The sequence below is a fragment of the Ostrea edulis genome, chromosome 4 (assembly GCF_947568905.1).
Source record: "Ostrea edulis chromosome 4, xbOstEdul1.1, whole genome shotgun sequence".
Lineage (NCBI taxonomy): Eukaryota > Metazoa > Mollusca > Bivalvia > Ostreida > Ostreidae > Ostrea > Ostrea edulis.
Window position 1 is genome coordinate 23,227,924 of NC_079167.1, and position 16,254 is coordinate 23,244,177.

At 34.0% G+C, this 16,254-nt stretch overlaps 1 protein-coding gene and 1 long non-coding RNA gene across 3 annotated transcripts; one reads left to right on the forward strand and one right to left on the reverse strand.

Annotated features, from left to right (window-relative positions):
• The first annotated feature begins 1,634 nt into the window (after window positions 1–1,634).
• Window positions 1,635–13,866, forward strand: LOC125670025 (E3 ubiquitin-protein ligase MARCHF8-like). 2 transcript variants are annotated; one of them, XM_048904921.2, is made up of 4 exons: window positions 1,635–1,763; window positions 6,215–6,500; window positions 9,711–9,800; window positions 10,745–13,866. In XM_048904921.2, exons 2-4 carry the CDS (start codon window positions 6,237–6,239, stop codon window positions 11,108–11,110), a joined length of 720 nt encoding a protein of 239 aa, XP_048760878.1. In that variant the 5' UTR covers window positions 1,635–1,763; window positions 6,215–6,236; the 3' UTR covers window positions 11,111–13,866. The 2 variants fall into 2 exon arrangements, with proteins under 2 accessions (XP_048760878.1, XP_056018254.1); XM_056162279.1 differs by lacking the exon at window positions 1,635–1,763 and having other exon boundaries at window positions 5,900–6,500.
• LOC130054046 (uncharacterized) lies at window positions 2,192–7,044 on the reverse strand. The gene is made up of 2 exons (XR_008802308.1): window positions 3,115–7,044; window positions 2,192–3,054 (listed from the first exon to the last, which is right to left on the reverse strand). It is a non-coding gene; the product is annotated as an uncharacterized LOC130054046 (long non-coding RNA).
• Window positions 13,867–16,254: the final 2,388 nt, after the last annotated feature.

A 16,254-nucleotide genomic window follows, 5' to 3' on the forward strand; every position in this document is an offset into this window, starting at 1 on the left:
ACCTAAATTAAACAATTTATTTGGTTTTCTATAACACATGTTTTTAATAGTAGTTTTAAACGACGCAAGAGTGGGGAGTTGTCTAATGTGAGTAGGTAGTTCGTTCCAAAGTTTGATTCTTGAAGGTAGGTAACTGTTCATGTATGATGATGTCCTACCTTGAGGTAAAATAAACCTTAGGTTGTCATAGTTTCTTAGATTATGTAAATTTTGTGAAGGAAAGTAAGGTAACAAAAGTTCTTGAAGATCTTTGATGATTTCAAACACCTTTTATCCTCAAAACAGGCACATGAATACGTGATTTTGTTGATTTAAGAAATGAAACTTATAATTCTTTATTTGATGCATGTATCAAAGGAAAAATTGGACGGAAAACCTTTTCATCAATGAATTCTTCCTTATATTTCTTTACACTAAAAGTGGTTATCTAACGTAGTTTTCTTACTTTAAAATCTCTTCCTCTTGTACAAAATAAATGATTTTAGTCATTAGTATTAGCCATTGAGAGATCTTGAAGAAAAATTTGTTTGCTATCATTTTCATACCTAATATCCCTTTAAATAACAGAGATTAGAATGACATTTATGCGTAATGAATTACGATTGTTGCAATTATTCTTGATATTATGATATACGAAAGTTTAATTAGACGAAGTTAGAGGTTTCTGGCCAAACGGAGATAGTTCTATATGTAGCGATCTAAAGATTAAATTCTATATTATACCGGTATATCAAGGAATTTGTTGTCTCTTAAAGAATGTAGATGTACGTAACCACACGACTTCAATCTGATGCATGCTGTATCACTTATAAATTAACGAATAAACGCCAACTATCCTATGAAATAAACCCAGATTTCATAGATGTTTCGCAGGGGAAACTACATTGTACTATATTTTCTTTTTACACCGAAAGAGGACAAGAAGCAGTTCAAAAAAAAAAAAAAAAAAAAAAAAAAAAAATATAGCGTTAAAAAGAATTATTCTTGACAGTGAAAATGGCCTTTATCAAATCAAATAAAATAAAAATGAATAAATGATGAAAAAAATATGAATAAATAAAAATTGATAAATGAAAATAATAAAAATAGAATTATATTTTACCCACTAATCCATAGGTAGGGAGACACCATTTTGGACTCGGTCATTTTTTTCTTTTCGATCGACCGATTTAGTTGCTCGACTAAATTTGACTAATAAGCAATCTTTCTTCTGATACGGGAACGGCCAGGTTAGAGATCATCTGTGATCCCAAGTGCCAATGTTTGACTACGTTGACTACGAAATGCATCAAGAGACACGTGCAAAAGTAGCTAGCCTACCAGAACATTGTATATGCATGCCTTTGGCATTATGCTAAATGCTTTCCCCCAAAAGATATTTGCCATTTTTTATTCAATTTACATCACATAAATTTATTAAATACTTAAGTTGTGCGGCAGAAGGGATTTTCCGAAGAAAAATTTATGTCGTCTCTTACTTGAATTAATGTCTTTTATCAATAAACTGTTGATTAAAAAAATGGATATTTGGTCCTGTATAAAAAACTAAATATTGTTTATTAACATTTCCGAGTTTCATGATAAAAATTAAATTTAAAGTGGCTTCTAATTAGGCTACTTAGAAGCCACTTTTAATTTAATTTTTACCAAGAATCTAGGGGCAAGTAACTCTATTACAGCGCCCTCTCTCTCTTTGTTCACGTGATCATAACAAACCGGCCAAAACTGGTGCAGAGATTGTTGCAAGAAGACTTCGATCCAAGGTAAAGTTTATAATATATCTAGTTTATAGCGGCCGAAGACCAGCTGTATAATATTTGGAAGGTCAGGGGGGTTTGCTAACACCGGGTAATTTTTCAGGGCAATTTTTCGGACGTAAGCTTATCGAGGTCATAACTAAAATCAGCTGATAGAGATTAACGTCACGAACAATTCTCCGTTTTCAGTTCTAGATCTAGTAGATCTACTGGAGAGTAAGTTGGACCTTTGGGGGTGGGGTCAGGTAATTTTATACCGGCGGATCTTCAGTTCTCTGTTTCTATGAGTATTGTACACAATGTATAGAAACTTCACCTCCAATCGGTGAACAAGAGACAGCTGTTCTCTATAGACATAGAGACGCGCATGCATGACCTAATATCCTAAATATTGTACTGGTAATGGGACACTTTTTGTGAAACCACAGTGCATAGTAAGTAAGTAGATTTTATTGAAAGTCGGCACTGTGTGCAATACAGAACAAATAACATGAGCTCTACGTACAGAGCTCATAATTTTACATAAACTGCATAATGATAACAATACATTCTATTTAAAAAAAACAAAACCACACATCTTCTTGCCCATTGGAGGAAGGTGATTAAATTTAGATCTAATCAATATATTCAGTCATTGCATAAGTACTTGGAAATATCGTAGCTGCTCATAGTGGAGCATTGATCTGTCTTAATTGAAATGTCTTTTGACGAGCTACATCAAAAGTCATTGTATTGACATTATTATTACATCTTTTAGGTATTGTAAATTTATTCTACAAATTGCTGATGATATTAAAGTTGAATACAATTTGATTGAATTGAAATAGAACTTCAAAGCAAAATAAATAATTCATTAGCCTAGCGACTTTAATTTGTGTGTGGGTTGTTATTGTATATCAATTATATTTTCACAATATCTAAATATTAGTAGACATTTTTTATGCTATTTCTGAAATTTCGTAGTTCTGAGGAAAATGGAAATGGAGCCAAAATTATTGTAAGTGTCTTTCATAGGGACATCATATGGCAGGACTTATATGGAATGTTAGTTTATATGATGTACGTAAAGAATGTTGATAAAATCAAATGAACCAATCAAATTGCATTTTACAAAAGAAATAAGAGTGTAGCAGTGTGCGAAACTAATTTTAAAATCCTGTAGACATTCAGTCTGCATCATTTTATTTCCTGTAGACCACAATAAATTCCTATAGACATATTAAAAAAAGCACTAAAATTACAGTTTTATCACATGAAAATTACAATTGCTGAAGATGCAAGATATACCATTGAAAACCTTGCAAGTATTACATTGATTTGTCAGCTGTTTTCAGCATGATGATTCTCCATTGAAAACCTTGCAAGTATTACATTGATTTGTCAGCTGTTTTCAGCATGATGATTCTAAAAGAACAGTTATTTTAAAGACAGAGTTTGCAGAAAAGAAAAGCAAAAATGTGTCTGGCTGTAAAAGATTGCCACCCAGAACTTACTTAGCAATTACGAAGACTGCGATAAACAACGATTAAATGAAATTGTTACTGGTACATTTGTAACAAAACTTGGATTTTTTTTTTGAACCCGATACTAAATGCAACAACAAAGTTTGGTTCGGAGAAACTGACCACCAAAGGTGCACAGAGAAAAAAGAGAAATTACACATCGAGTTGATTCTTTTCCACCCCTTGTTTAAAAATCAGGGTTGGCAAAAAAGTGGTCAATATGAGTATTGACCGGGCCAGTGGTCAATATGGTTAAAACCGGTCAATACTGGTTAATACTGGTCGATTGAAAATTATTTGGTCATTATAGTCTGTGTTATTTATTTTAAATGTTTAAGTAACCATTATGGTAAATACTGTAATTCATAACATGCACTATCAGTTTATAATAACTTATAAGTCATAATATTAGATAAATAATGTACAAATGACTCTGTTGAATTGGGGAAGATGGATTGACACAGTTTCTTGCTGAGAATGTCACTGACCTAAGGGTTAGAACAAATTAAGTGGTGTAAATAACATTCTTTTTCTACTATCATTTTCAATGTGTATTTAACAATGGAATATATGCCAAATGTCTGAGGAACAAATAACAGGGAGTGAATAAAATTTCAGAAAATTTGGGATGTTAATGTTTTAAATTCAGTACTGGCAATCGAGAACATCAATGTAATGTGTTCACATCAGGCACATGTATGTCATTGTATGATGGTTTTCAATTCTTTATTTTCCAGTTATGATATTTCTTTTATTGAGATGGTGTACCAGTACAATTTTTGTTTTAACTACAGCCATCATTTTCAAAAGAAATTTTGAAAGAAATATTTTTGTGGAAGATGTTGCATAAAATTTTGGCAGGTTTTTTTGAGCAGATGATATTAGATAATCGATATGCTTTAATTCTATATAAATGACTGGGATATATATATGAATTTCCATATTTTTAAAATGGATCATGAAAATATTTCAGGTTTGTATTGGAAACAGGAGATTAGGCTGATTTATTTTTCCAACCTTGACATACTTAATTACTTATGCACTAAATGTCTACAAGGCCTGTCATTAATTGGAATCCTTCATCCTATACTCTGTAAAAAGACTTGATACGGAGTGAAGGACGAGGGATTCTGATTGGGTCTGCCATGTTGTTGGTCATTTTAGATTGCATATTGTTGATTTTCATCTTGGGGATTCTTTTGAAATAAACAATTTTCATTATTTTCCGTCAAGCTTATTTTCCATTGTTGAAAATTTGTTCAATTATAATTGAAAGATGAATTTTGAGGCATGATGTTGAAGGTAATGCAATGGTTAGTTATAATTGGTATGCAATTTGTTTTTGCATACCTATTTGATATGCAGCAAAAGCTTTTATGCCCTTACACCACCAGACATTCAAAGTTTGTTGAGAACACTTGCACTTCCAAATTCCTGCTCAATCAGCTTGAGGTGGAGTGAACGTGCTCTGTTGACATATTTAACCCAGTTTTCAGGTGACAGTTGATAACCTAACTTGACATACTAGCTATGACAAAGTGAAAAAAAAATAATTCTGAAGGTCCTGAAAGTAATTTGGTATGAGTTCAAAGCTCTGAGTTGACATCTGGAAAACAGAATGAGGACATAGGATTGAAGAAATGGGACAGATAAGAAATTATATGGACAGACATTGCTATATATACATCAGTTCTAACTGTGGTGTTACTTGAGGACATACCAAGGTTGATGACCTATTTAAATCTTAAGAGACCCGACTCTGTGTGACCTCAGAGGAATACAATGAACACAGTAGAACTAGCCCCCCAGTCTGAAGACAAAAGCTTAGTATAACTAAGGTGTGTGTGAATACTGATTAGCAAGGACAGCATCTTGAGGCTCTGTACTTTATTTCAATTTCTGTGTGGATTTCATTGTTTTAAATTTGTAATTCTAATCATTTTAACTTAGTACTAAGGTAAGTGAGGTAATATATATGCATTTAAAGAATTGAGCTGAAATTTTAAACCAAAATTGGTGCCTTGATAATTAAAGATCTAGATATGTTTATTGCATCATGCTAAATAATCTCCAGACTTAAAAAAGTTTAATGGTAAATTCTTTTAAATTGATAGATTGACAATGACCTGCTTTTAGCAGAATTAATTTAAATTGTTAAATCGTTGTATCAAAATGCATTATAACCATGCATAGATTAGAGACAGCGGTGAGGTGTCCATATGATTTATAGTATAGCATTTAGGTTTACAAAAAGCTCAGCAGAAAAACAATATGACAACCTCTGGGACAACAAACAGGTCAGCACAAAATTAGAAACAAAAGAAAGGGGTGGGTGGATTCCTTTCTTATTGTTGTACCTGTTAATTGAACAACTATATAATTTCAGTGACTGGAAAGTGTAACAATACTAATCTATTATTTTGGATGTGCTTCATAATTTTTATCACTCAGGTCAAGACTAATGCCACAAATACAAACAACCCTACTTGGTCCTCACAGGTTAGGTGTTATGGAATTCAGTGAACCTAATTGTTTGTGGTATTGACCCCAATGTATTTCAATCATGATATTGACCCCAATGTATGTAAAACTAGATATTTGTCCCCATTGCATTATGATTCATTAGCATTCCTGATTAGCATGACCCCATCCACCACCCTACAGTCTTATTACAATGTCATTCAAATCTGTGAATGGTCTAGAAAGTAGCGAAAAACTTGACACATTTTTCTCAGGTTGAAAAAAATAATTCTTTGACAGTTACCTCATATGACATGTACAACATTACAAAAAGATCTATGACATAATGCTCCATTGTATTGTCATCATGTGGGTGTAATTGATATATTCATGAATGCAGTCCAGTCATATCCAGTTTCCATTCATATTGAATATACATATCAGACAAAGTTTGGTTCTTTTCAAAATTTTGAAACAAAATTTAATCAATTTCAGGAACTTGAAAGTTGAGTGCGCTATGGAGGTGGAACCTCCTGATCCAACTCTGGTACAGCTTGGCAGCTCCAACATTACCATTGCCAGCATACACACCATAGGAAGTGCCAACCTCACCCCATTACCACAGAAGAAAAAGTTTATCTCTCGGGAGGGATCTGTGGCAGGGACTGACCTATTACCTATCTGTCGGATCTGCCAGCTCCCGGGGGACATCCCGGACCCCCTGTTCTCTCCATGTCGTTGCTCAGGATCACTTCGGTTTATACATTATACCTGTTTAAAGGTAGGTATCTGATTACTACCAATGTGTGCGTACATTAGAAAATGTTTTCTTCAGTTAGGTAGAAAACATTTACTACAGGTGTCGAAAGTTGGGACACATTTACTACAGGTGTATAAAGGTAGGACACATTTACTACAGGTGTATAAAGGTAAGACACATTTACTATAGGTATATAAAGGTATGATACATTTACTACAGGTGTATAAAGGTATGATACATTTACTGCAGGTGTATAAAGGTAGGACACATTTACTATAGGTATATAAAGGTATGACACATTTACTACAGGTGTATTAAGGTAGGACACATTTACTATAGGTATATAAAGGTAGGACACATTTACTATAGGTATACAGTCTTCACGAAAACTCAGTGGTCCGAAGACGGAGGCCAGTGAATTTGACGGTCGGGCCAGTGAAAATTAAAAATCAGGAAGTCCGATGGGCTTGTAGACTTTTTGTAAGTCACATTAAACATAATTTGGATTTAGATATTCTAAGCGTCTTATTTGCTTAAATTTATCATCAAAATTAAAAAAAAAAAATTAAATAATAGCACGTAAACTAATTGTTTGGACATCGTGGTTTGTTTATTTCGTAAAGTACTTGTAATTGTCAAGATAACTTGTACGTTGATCACGTGAATATTAAACGAACAACTTGTTGAAACAACAAAAATGACAGCGTTCTGTTACGCACCGCACACCGGTAATTGCTGCTTTATTGCATTCTCCAATTAAAATGAACTTCGACAATTGCAGTTATATCTGATTTTATGCAATTTCTATAGTTTATAGAATTAATCAATCGTTTACATTTGATGTTAGTAGAGAAGGCTAATTCCTAAGGTGCACTCGGGCTGTTTTCATGTTTGTGAAAAATACGTGAATTTGTAGTCTTGTTGTTTGCGGGCGAAGAGAGAGAAAATACCATGTACGGTGTTGTTTTTCTGGTATCGACAGAAAGGATGTCTTAGGATGGATATGAATACGCATAATAACCATAGTTTCAGTAAATTAATTGTACAATTTTACAATGCATTCCATAATGTATGTGATAAACATATGAAAATTTAGGGGGCCAGTAAATTTCACTGTGGGCCAGTAAATTCAGACAGTTCACTGGTCCGACTGGCCAGCAAGTTTTAAATGTTTTCGTGAAGACTGGGTATATAAAGGTATGATACATTTACTATAGGTATATAAAGGTAGGACAGATTTGCTACAGGTGTATAAAGGTACTAGAACACATTTACATAAATTTTATACATGTATATCAATATGTTGGTGATAAATCTTTTATCCATCAAATATATCTAAATCCATCCAATAAAAAATATATATATATATAAATCCGTCCAATCAAATATATATAATATCTATTCTAAATCTGTCCAATCAATCGGTGCTTACAATTGAACTTTCCTGTGCTGATGAGCTCACAGCTATGATGAAAATATTGATTTAGTTGTTGTGCCAGATATGCATATCAAACTCCAGATGAACTGTGATATATGGTGGTTCAACATGACTGTGGTACAATATTTCCTCTCTGTGAATTCTCATCTCCAGTATAACACTGCTATAAATCCTTTATGCAATGGTAATGATAAAAATATTAATATAATGACTAGAGACCAACAAACACCCTGTGCATAAAAGTAGCTGACTTCAAACAAGTGGATACTGGTAGTATTTAGTAGAGACTGTAAAACTGGGCACTATTGAAGTCTGGATGTCGGTACTTTGAAAATATTAGATTTATATAATGAAGTGCAGTAGAGTCTGACATAATATAAATGTAACAGTGTAGATGTCGGCTAATGGCTTCGGTCACTGGCTGGATGGGTTATAATGAATCAATTTAAGCAAAATATTAAAAGTCAGGAGAGTGGGATAGATTGACAAAAGTAAGATGTACAAACAAGTAATACAGGAGGAATACTGGTAATATAATGGGGCAACATGTCGGAGAGAGGGGGTATCAATAGTGACGAGAAAAACTCGTAGAGCCTACCAATACCATTGATCAGAATATTATCTGCATATATAGATATTTAAATATGTACAGCAAAGGTTCAAGACAAGGGCAGGTCACAGAATCTGTAGTGCTTTTTGCTTAATTGGGACAGACATGCACTCTACAGGAAATCTAACTTCACAAGTGGAAGGGGATTGTTAGTGTTGCTCACTGAATCATTCAAGTGGGATCCTTAAATAGAAATACATGTATTGTCCTTAACCTTTCTTTAAACTTTCATACAGAATACTTTATACGCTTTTCTTTTTTTATTGCTTAAGTTATGGGGAAACAAGTTAAAAATGAAACATCCCACATAGTATAATGACACTTGTATATTGTACATTCATCAAAAGAAAAAAAAACCTATCAAATTTAAAGATTCATTTTTTTAAAAATCATTATACAATTTGTTACAAATTATCTGCTGTCAGTTGGTCAAGCCAAGTAATTTGTCCATTAGTTCTGTGTCCATAAATAAAATCTGGACAGATAACCTGCAGGTGGCATCATTGCCAAATGATAATTCATCACAAGGGGCACTGACCAAACTGCACTCGGAAACAATGCAAACTTTAACCTGACCACATTACGAGGGGGTTCACATTAATGAAGTGGGAACTATTTATTGTGTAGTATAGGGAAATTATGAACTGTTTATTATGGAAGATGTAACATTTTCTTACTGATAGACAGCATGCAGGCTGTCAACATACCTCTCTTTTATGTAATTTGGTATGTTAATTACACAATTATAAATGGAGGATATGTGAATGCCTTGCATGCTATGTAAACTGTCAGGAACTTGCACATCTATATAGATGTAAATACTCTGTATACTACATGTATAGCATCATAATGTTAGCCAAAGGTGTTGCTCTATGATACGTGTTTCTCTTTTGTGAAAAGAAATTACCGTGAAGTGTCACCCTTGGCTAGCGAAGATGGTTACTACAGGGTGGAATACATTGCAGATTCCATTTCTGGCACTGCAATAGAAATAGGTCATTGTATCCGAATGAACTCGCTATGGTAGTAATGGTACAGCTGCTTTGATCCTGTCTCAATGTAGATAGACACATGTACTGCTGATGTTTATTTTGACGCAGTGATTGGACATTCACCTGCACTGTGAAGGTTTGACTAGTGGATGGAGGATAATATCTTGATTGGTTCTATCTCTCTATTTCAGAAATGGATAAGTATCTCCACAAGAAAAACAAAGAAACCCCCAAAATGTGAATTGTGCCACTACCAGTTCAACAGACACAAGAAGTTCAGGGTAAAGATCCTTTTAATACAAAAACTTGAAGGCAGTTTTGATAAGTCATGATCATAAAGCAATACAAGCTGTAACTGACGGTATTTTTTCAACTATCCAATTTTACACCAAATAACAGTTCTATCGGTATCACTGATATAATCACCAACAGTATCAAAGAATAAAAATTCCGCAATTGAAAATAAACAAATATCCCTTGAGAGCATGCCTAAAATGAGCATTTCATATTAAGTGCCACATACTATGGGAACTATGATTGCCAAATATAATCAGGTTGCTGAGACCGAGGTAAAACAAAGACGAAAATTGGCACAAGTATATGCACGTACACATTTTGTTTGTTCGATTCAAAACATTACATAGTGTCATAAATGACTGGAAGTATTATATGTGTAGGAAAGTAATTAAAACGTGTCACTCAATTGAAATTTTGAATATGAATTTGCTTTAAAATTGGCAATTGGAATTGTTTACAACTCTGACACATGCACAGTGCCTTGCTTTCGCATTTTTTCGAACTAGTGACCTTCGACGTCAATGCGCATCGGTGATTACGAGCTAGAATTACTGACAGGATGACAATGAATCATGAATTGACATTTTCTGCTGATTTGATGGGTTCATTGCTTCAGATTGACTTTGATTCTATGAAGTTAAATATATTCAATCACAGATATGTAATTATATAGATTTGTTCTTTTATTTTTCAATTTATTTACCATCAGTTACAGCTTATATTGCTTTAATTATATAAGAGCTGTGGAAGTGACATGATGCCGAATTTGATCAAAGACTTAACAAGCTTTAATCAGATACATTGTATTTGAAAAATAATCAAGACAATTTATGATATCAGGTTTAAACTTGTTAATTTGACCTTGCATAATCTGTTGAACATTAAAATCATTATGTTTGAATCATAATTGTCAGATTTTTTATTTCAGTTTAAGAATTGGCGATGGCCCCGAGTGAGTGCACGAGACAAGTGTCTCCACCTGGTGTTTCTGGTTAACCTTCTGATTATGGTTGGCTGTGCTGTGGCTACCATCATGTGCTTTCTCTCGGACAAAGGACAGATTAACAAACTTCCAAAAAGCAAAGTGGAATTGACTATTGAGGAAATCATCACGCTGGCATGTGGAGTTACATTCTTTGTGGCTTTCTTCATCGCCATGACCGTGGAGATCAAAGCTCGGCACACACTGTACAAGTTGTTCCTGAAGTTTGTGACACAGAACACTGACTGGGCCGTTGATTCGTATGATAGGAACAAAGATCCAGGTTATAGTGGTCCTGCGGCGTACGTGTGATTGGTGGCATCCCTATCCAGAGTTGAGATTGTGTGCGTGTATGTATGTTTTGCTAGGTGGAAACTGGATAGACTCGCACCTAATGGGTCAAGAGAGAGTGGAACTCTGATAGAGGTCACCATGTTGGATGGAGAATAAAGTACTGTGATGCAATGTCTGTTGTGTAGCTGGGGCAGGACAGCTGTTGTACCTTACCTGCATTATGATTGGAGTAATATGAGTGATGAGTGATGTGTGGATGGATATCAATGATGTACAAAAGAGTTATAATGACCTTGGTTGAACAAATATGGACACATCTCATTATCCCCCCTCCCCCACTGTATGAGTACTTGGTGTCTGTGATATGACGGAACTCTGACAGCCACGCTTTCACTGGCTGGGATGTGCTGTTTATCTGTGCTCGATGTTTAATTCTCCACCATACAAAACGCATTATATTCTAGTTATTCATGAAGTAATTGAGGGAAACCATATTTAACACAAGTTTGAAAGAAATCTTGCTTTTGTAATTTTTACCCCGTCTAATTCCTGCAGGGTAAGGTCTACTCAGGATGTTGTGATAAGATTTCATGTTCAAAGGGTTTTAGGTAGTCTCTTTGTTTTCTTCATATAATACTGATGCTTGTTAACATGTAGAATTAATTAAGACTCTTGTTCTAGATTTGATATTAACTTTGAACATATTTAGCATCTTTTATATTTGTTGCACTACACAACAAAGTGTTTAATTATCTCCCTTTTCTCAGTTTTATTGAGTACTTCACATTGAAGTAGATACTGCTGCATGTTGTGGCTAGAACCAGGGCATGATAACCATGGTAATGCAACACTCCATGCAGATTCCAAATTCAGAAAGCAATGCACTGATTTCTATTAATCTAAAACAGATGTTACATATTTCAATTCTTTGAAAATTGACAACACATGGATTTTTTTTTCATATGTATACCCGGTGTTTCAGATTTGTTATGGTGCCTTGGTTTCTGTGAACCAATTCTTCTTTTCCCTGAAATAAATGACTTTGATGTCTCCAAGATGTAAGAAACCATTTTTAAAATTTGTTAATTTTTAATGTACACAAAATGGATACAATGTTATTGATATAAAGAGGAGAGTTGGGTTCACAGCAAACATTATCCAGAGTATCTCTAGACAAAGTGATTGTTGTGTGTTTATCACCATGACAAATCATGGACTATTTTCTTTGAAATGACTGTGTCATTGACACAAGTAAAACTTGTTGTTTTACGAACAGCGAACATGTACATAAATCTCAGAAGATTATATATGTTTCATGTTTAGAATCATTGTAATTTTTTTTTAATATCTTACATATGTTGAATTTTGTAAGATTTTTTAAAAAAGTATCCTATGATGGTACAATACTTAAAAATCATCACCAGTTTTTTTGCTTTCAAATTTTGATGCAAAAAGAACTAGGGATAGTGATGATTAAGAGGCTATTTATTATTGACAAAATTGTTTTTATTTGTTAGTGGTCAGAACTATTTTTACCAACAACTTTTGAACAAGACTGAAAATGTTGCAACATGAGGAAATTGCAATATATGCATTAATTGTGAAAGAAATTTTTGATAAAATGCATCTTGATTACCTGATAGAAGAGTGTTAATTTCTAATTATTTTCAGGAAATTTCACTCAAGTGTTTTTTAAGTAATTAATACTTGTGTGTAAGACAATTTTATTTTATTATAAAACAGTTGGTCATAGACCATGGGGATTTGTGAACGTGAACAAAAGATTATTTGAGATCACACTCATTGAGAATTTTGTTAGTAGAATGACTAGTGTAACCATAATTTGACTCGTATACTCAGTTTATCTCATTGGAAATATTATGCTGTAGACATAGTGAATGCTGGTGACTTGATGTGTTAATGGAGAGATATACAGTGGTGGGAGATTTTGTCCGAGAGATTTTCAGATGAGTGTGTGGAAGATTCCAGCTTTTTCTACTTTTTTGATACAATTTACGTTGTTAATCTGTAATTTTTGTCTTGGCTTGTAGTGCTGTATGAATTGTAGTGCTGTACTTTCCTCTAACTTGTCACACTAACAGTGTGCACCTATTGTGATATCATTTGTTTAGTCGCTGTTTAATTTGTTTTCAGTTTTAAAAAATCATGTAATATGTAGATTTTTTTTGTTCTTTTTAAGTTTAAGATTCATTGTATAAAAAAAATTCTGTAATTTTGTTTTTGTGAGCAGAAAATGCTAAGGAGGGGGCCTCATAATGCTTAATTATGTAGGCAATGTATTTATTGATGCACTATTTCACAAACAGATTGATAATTTTATATTTCTTCAAATGGGGAAAAATATGTGTGTTTTGTATTGCTACTACACAAGATCAAACCTTGGTGCAGGGAGGCTGTGATGTTTGTTAGAATTTATTGCTGTATTTCCCCTAGTAAGCACCCCAGGCACTTAAATTTTTTCTGAAAAGTGGTAGACCTGTACTTTGTAGATGATGCAATGTCAGTGATGTTTCGAAAACTCATCTTTAGTCGAGTACATATTTGCAGGTTGCTGATGAGACACATCAATTTGTGGGTGAAATAGGTGCAAGGGCAAATTTAAGGGCAACTATGGTGTGTGTATTTGTATTTGTTTCTCATATATTGAGCACTTAAAAGTGTAATATTTTATGTACAAAGAATTATAAACTTTCACAATACATGTATTGCTGTATAATGTCATTGTGTTTCATAATAAAATAATAATATCAAAATATTGTTATCTTTGGTTCCATGGTTGTGAAGGATAGACAAAATATGCTGATGCAATATTTATATTATTATTGCTGTCCAGTGAAGTGTATAGATGTGTGATGGAGACTGTGACATTAGAAACTACTCGGAACATCCTCTCCGAATAATTTGGCGCGATTTCCTGTAATGAATATTCACCGTTTTGGATTAGTGTTATACATGTATATACATTTTACAGGTATAACTGTGTAGACTCTGTGCTCAGAAGTACAGCAGTATGCCTATACAGTAATTGTTCATTTCTTAATAGCATTAGCATACTTCTTTGGTCGTTAGAACTGATGTTCATTTTAAAATTATGACGACCCCACATGTTCATCACTGAGGACTAGTTCGGTCCTGTACAAATTTTCCCGCTCATGAAGCCGTTATGAGCTGGAAAATTAGAAGGCCAGTTATATTTGAAAGTATTTTTCAATGCTATTTCACTGAACATCACAACAGACCTCTATGATAACTTGGATAGGAACAAACCTGAAAGTTTTACACATGGCACCTATAGCCATGGGCAAATTTTGTAGATAAATTACATGTAATTAACCTGGGCAAGACTTGAATGATATCTTGAATCAAAGTTCAAAATGTAGGTCAAACACAGCATTAGAGGTTGGACCATAAACTGGAAAGTTCAAAATGTAGGTCAAACGCAGCATTAGGGGTTGGACCATAAACTGGAAGGATCATCCCAAGGTGTGTGTTCGATTTGAATTCCACATTCTTAAGTGATCAAACAGACTCAAACAATGTTCTAAACCCAGCATCTACTTCGGAACAGCAAGATGGATGGACTTAATTGGTCCCTGCATATCTCTCTCCCCCCACATAATAATTGCCAAAGGGGAGGATATATGAAAAGAAAATCGGATATGCCCAATAGAAATCATTTTCCTTTGTCAGTATTGTCCAATTCATCTATCTTAATAGGGCAGAGTAACCTTGAAATTTTCATACAAACGATTTTACTTATTTTGGGTCACACTAACAGACACGAAGATATGATCAATTTTATAGATCAGCAATGGCCATTTAAATTGCCCAAAAGGCTCTGTAAGGGAATTCAATACGCCTGAAAAGCTACACTACAGCAATTTATTTATAACACCTTGCCTATTAATAATTAAATATAATAAATACAACTTCAAGTACATTTTAAGGATAAAACTAATCAATGCAGCGACACCAAAGCTTCGATAGAGAGCAGTTTTACAGACCCTGCTAATATCGCAGGTATCCACTTGATTGAGTCCACCACTCAATTTTCCTCAGGGTTTTGGGTCCTTGTATTTTATTGGTTAAAAGATAATTGTTTTAAATGCAATTAAGATAAAGATAATCCTCAAATTTGATTAGATATTTCCTAATTGTGCTTTCTATTGTCTAATGATTTAACAAAGGTAAATTGACATTTATTTTTTGCACAGGTGCTTTTCTATTGTCCAAGTACAGCTAATGGAAAGATACCTCAAGTTGAAGTCATCCTTCTAAATTTAAATTCCTAATTTATGGACTTATCTAGGTCATAGCTAGGTGCACTAGGAATTACAATAAATGTCCCATGTTGGCCAGTCTTGACTATTGCATTAAATAAAAAGTACATTACAAGGGGATGACCTTAATCAAATTGCATGTTCGCTGACCTTGTGGCCCCATTAAGCAATAGACACCATCCACTCTTCCATGTTGAGTCAGTATGTGAAGTGTTGCAAAGTAAATCACTTGTCCTACATAGCTCACTGATCTGACTTTTCACCCCGGTATCAATCTTATTATAGCACTGATGAAAGTCTGAACAATTTAGCATCCAGTGAAGTAAAGGCAGCTTTAAAACTTGATCAGACACACACGGACAGATTGATTCCTATACATAGCTTGATCTCCAAACAGAGTGGGAATTAAGTGTTCTATTCTAGTTATATACAGTATACATATACCATTACACATTACTCGTTATTCAAAAACCAGTTTTATGATTGCAAGATATTCTGTGCCAATTTGATAGTGTATGTTGCTAAATAAAAGTGTAGCAGAAATGTACTAACTGCACACATACAGATGTGTAGATTGTTTGTATTACGGGGGGGGGGGGGGGGGGGGGGGGGGGGGATCAAAAGAGTGTCGCAGTCATAAATACGCAATAACTGATTACGAGAAAATTAATTCACATCTCACTTGCATATTATGAATAAATCTTTGGGTTTGAAATGTAAAAACTGCCATGTGCATATCGATTTCATGCCGCTGATCTGACTAGATGTTGTGTATTGCTTTGACTTAGAATAAACATACCCCATATTAAGTTGACCTAATTCGATTCTCCTATAGGGTTTACAGCAAGCTGTGTTTACGTG

What these genes read in the sequence shown, in the direction of transcription:
- LOC125670025 (XM_056162279.1), top strand. Translation starts at nt 6,114, where the DNA reads ATGCAGTCCAGTCATATCCAGTTTCCATTCATATTGAATATACATATC. An exon ending in TACATTATACCTGTTTAAAG is followed by an intron (nt 6,501 to 9,710) that starts GTAGGTATCTGA and finishes TCTCTATTTCAG; the next exon opens with AAATGGATAAGTATCTCCAC. An exon ending in ACAGACACAAGAAGTTCAGG is followed by an intron (nt 9,801 to 10,744) that starts GTAAAGATCCTT and finishes TTTTTATTTCAG; the next exon opens with TTTAAGAATTGGCGATGGCC.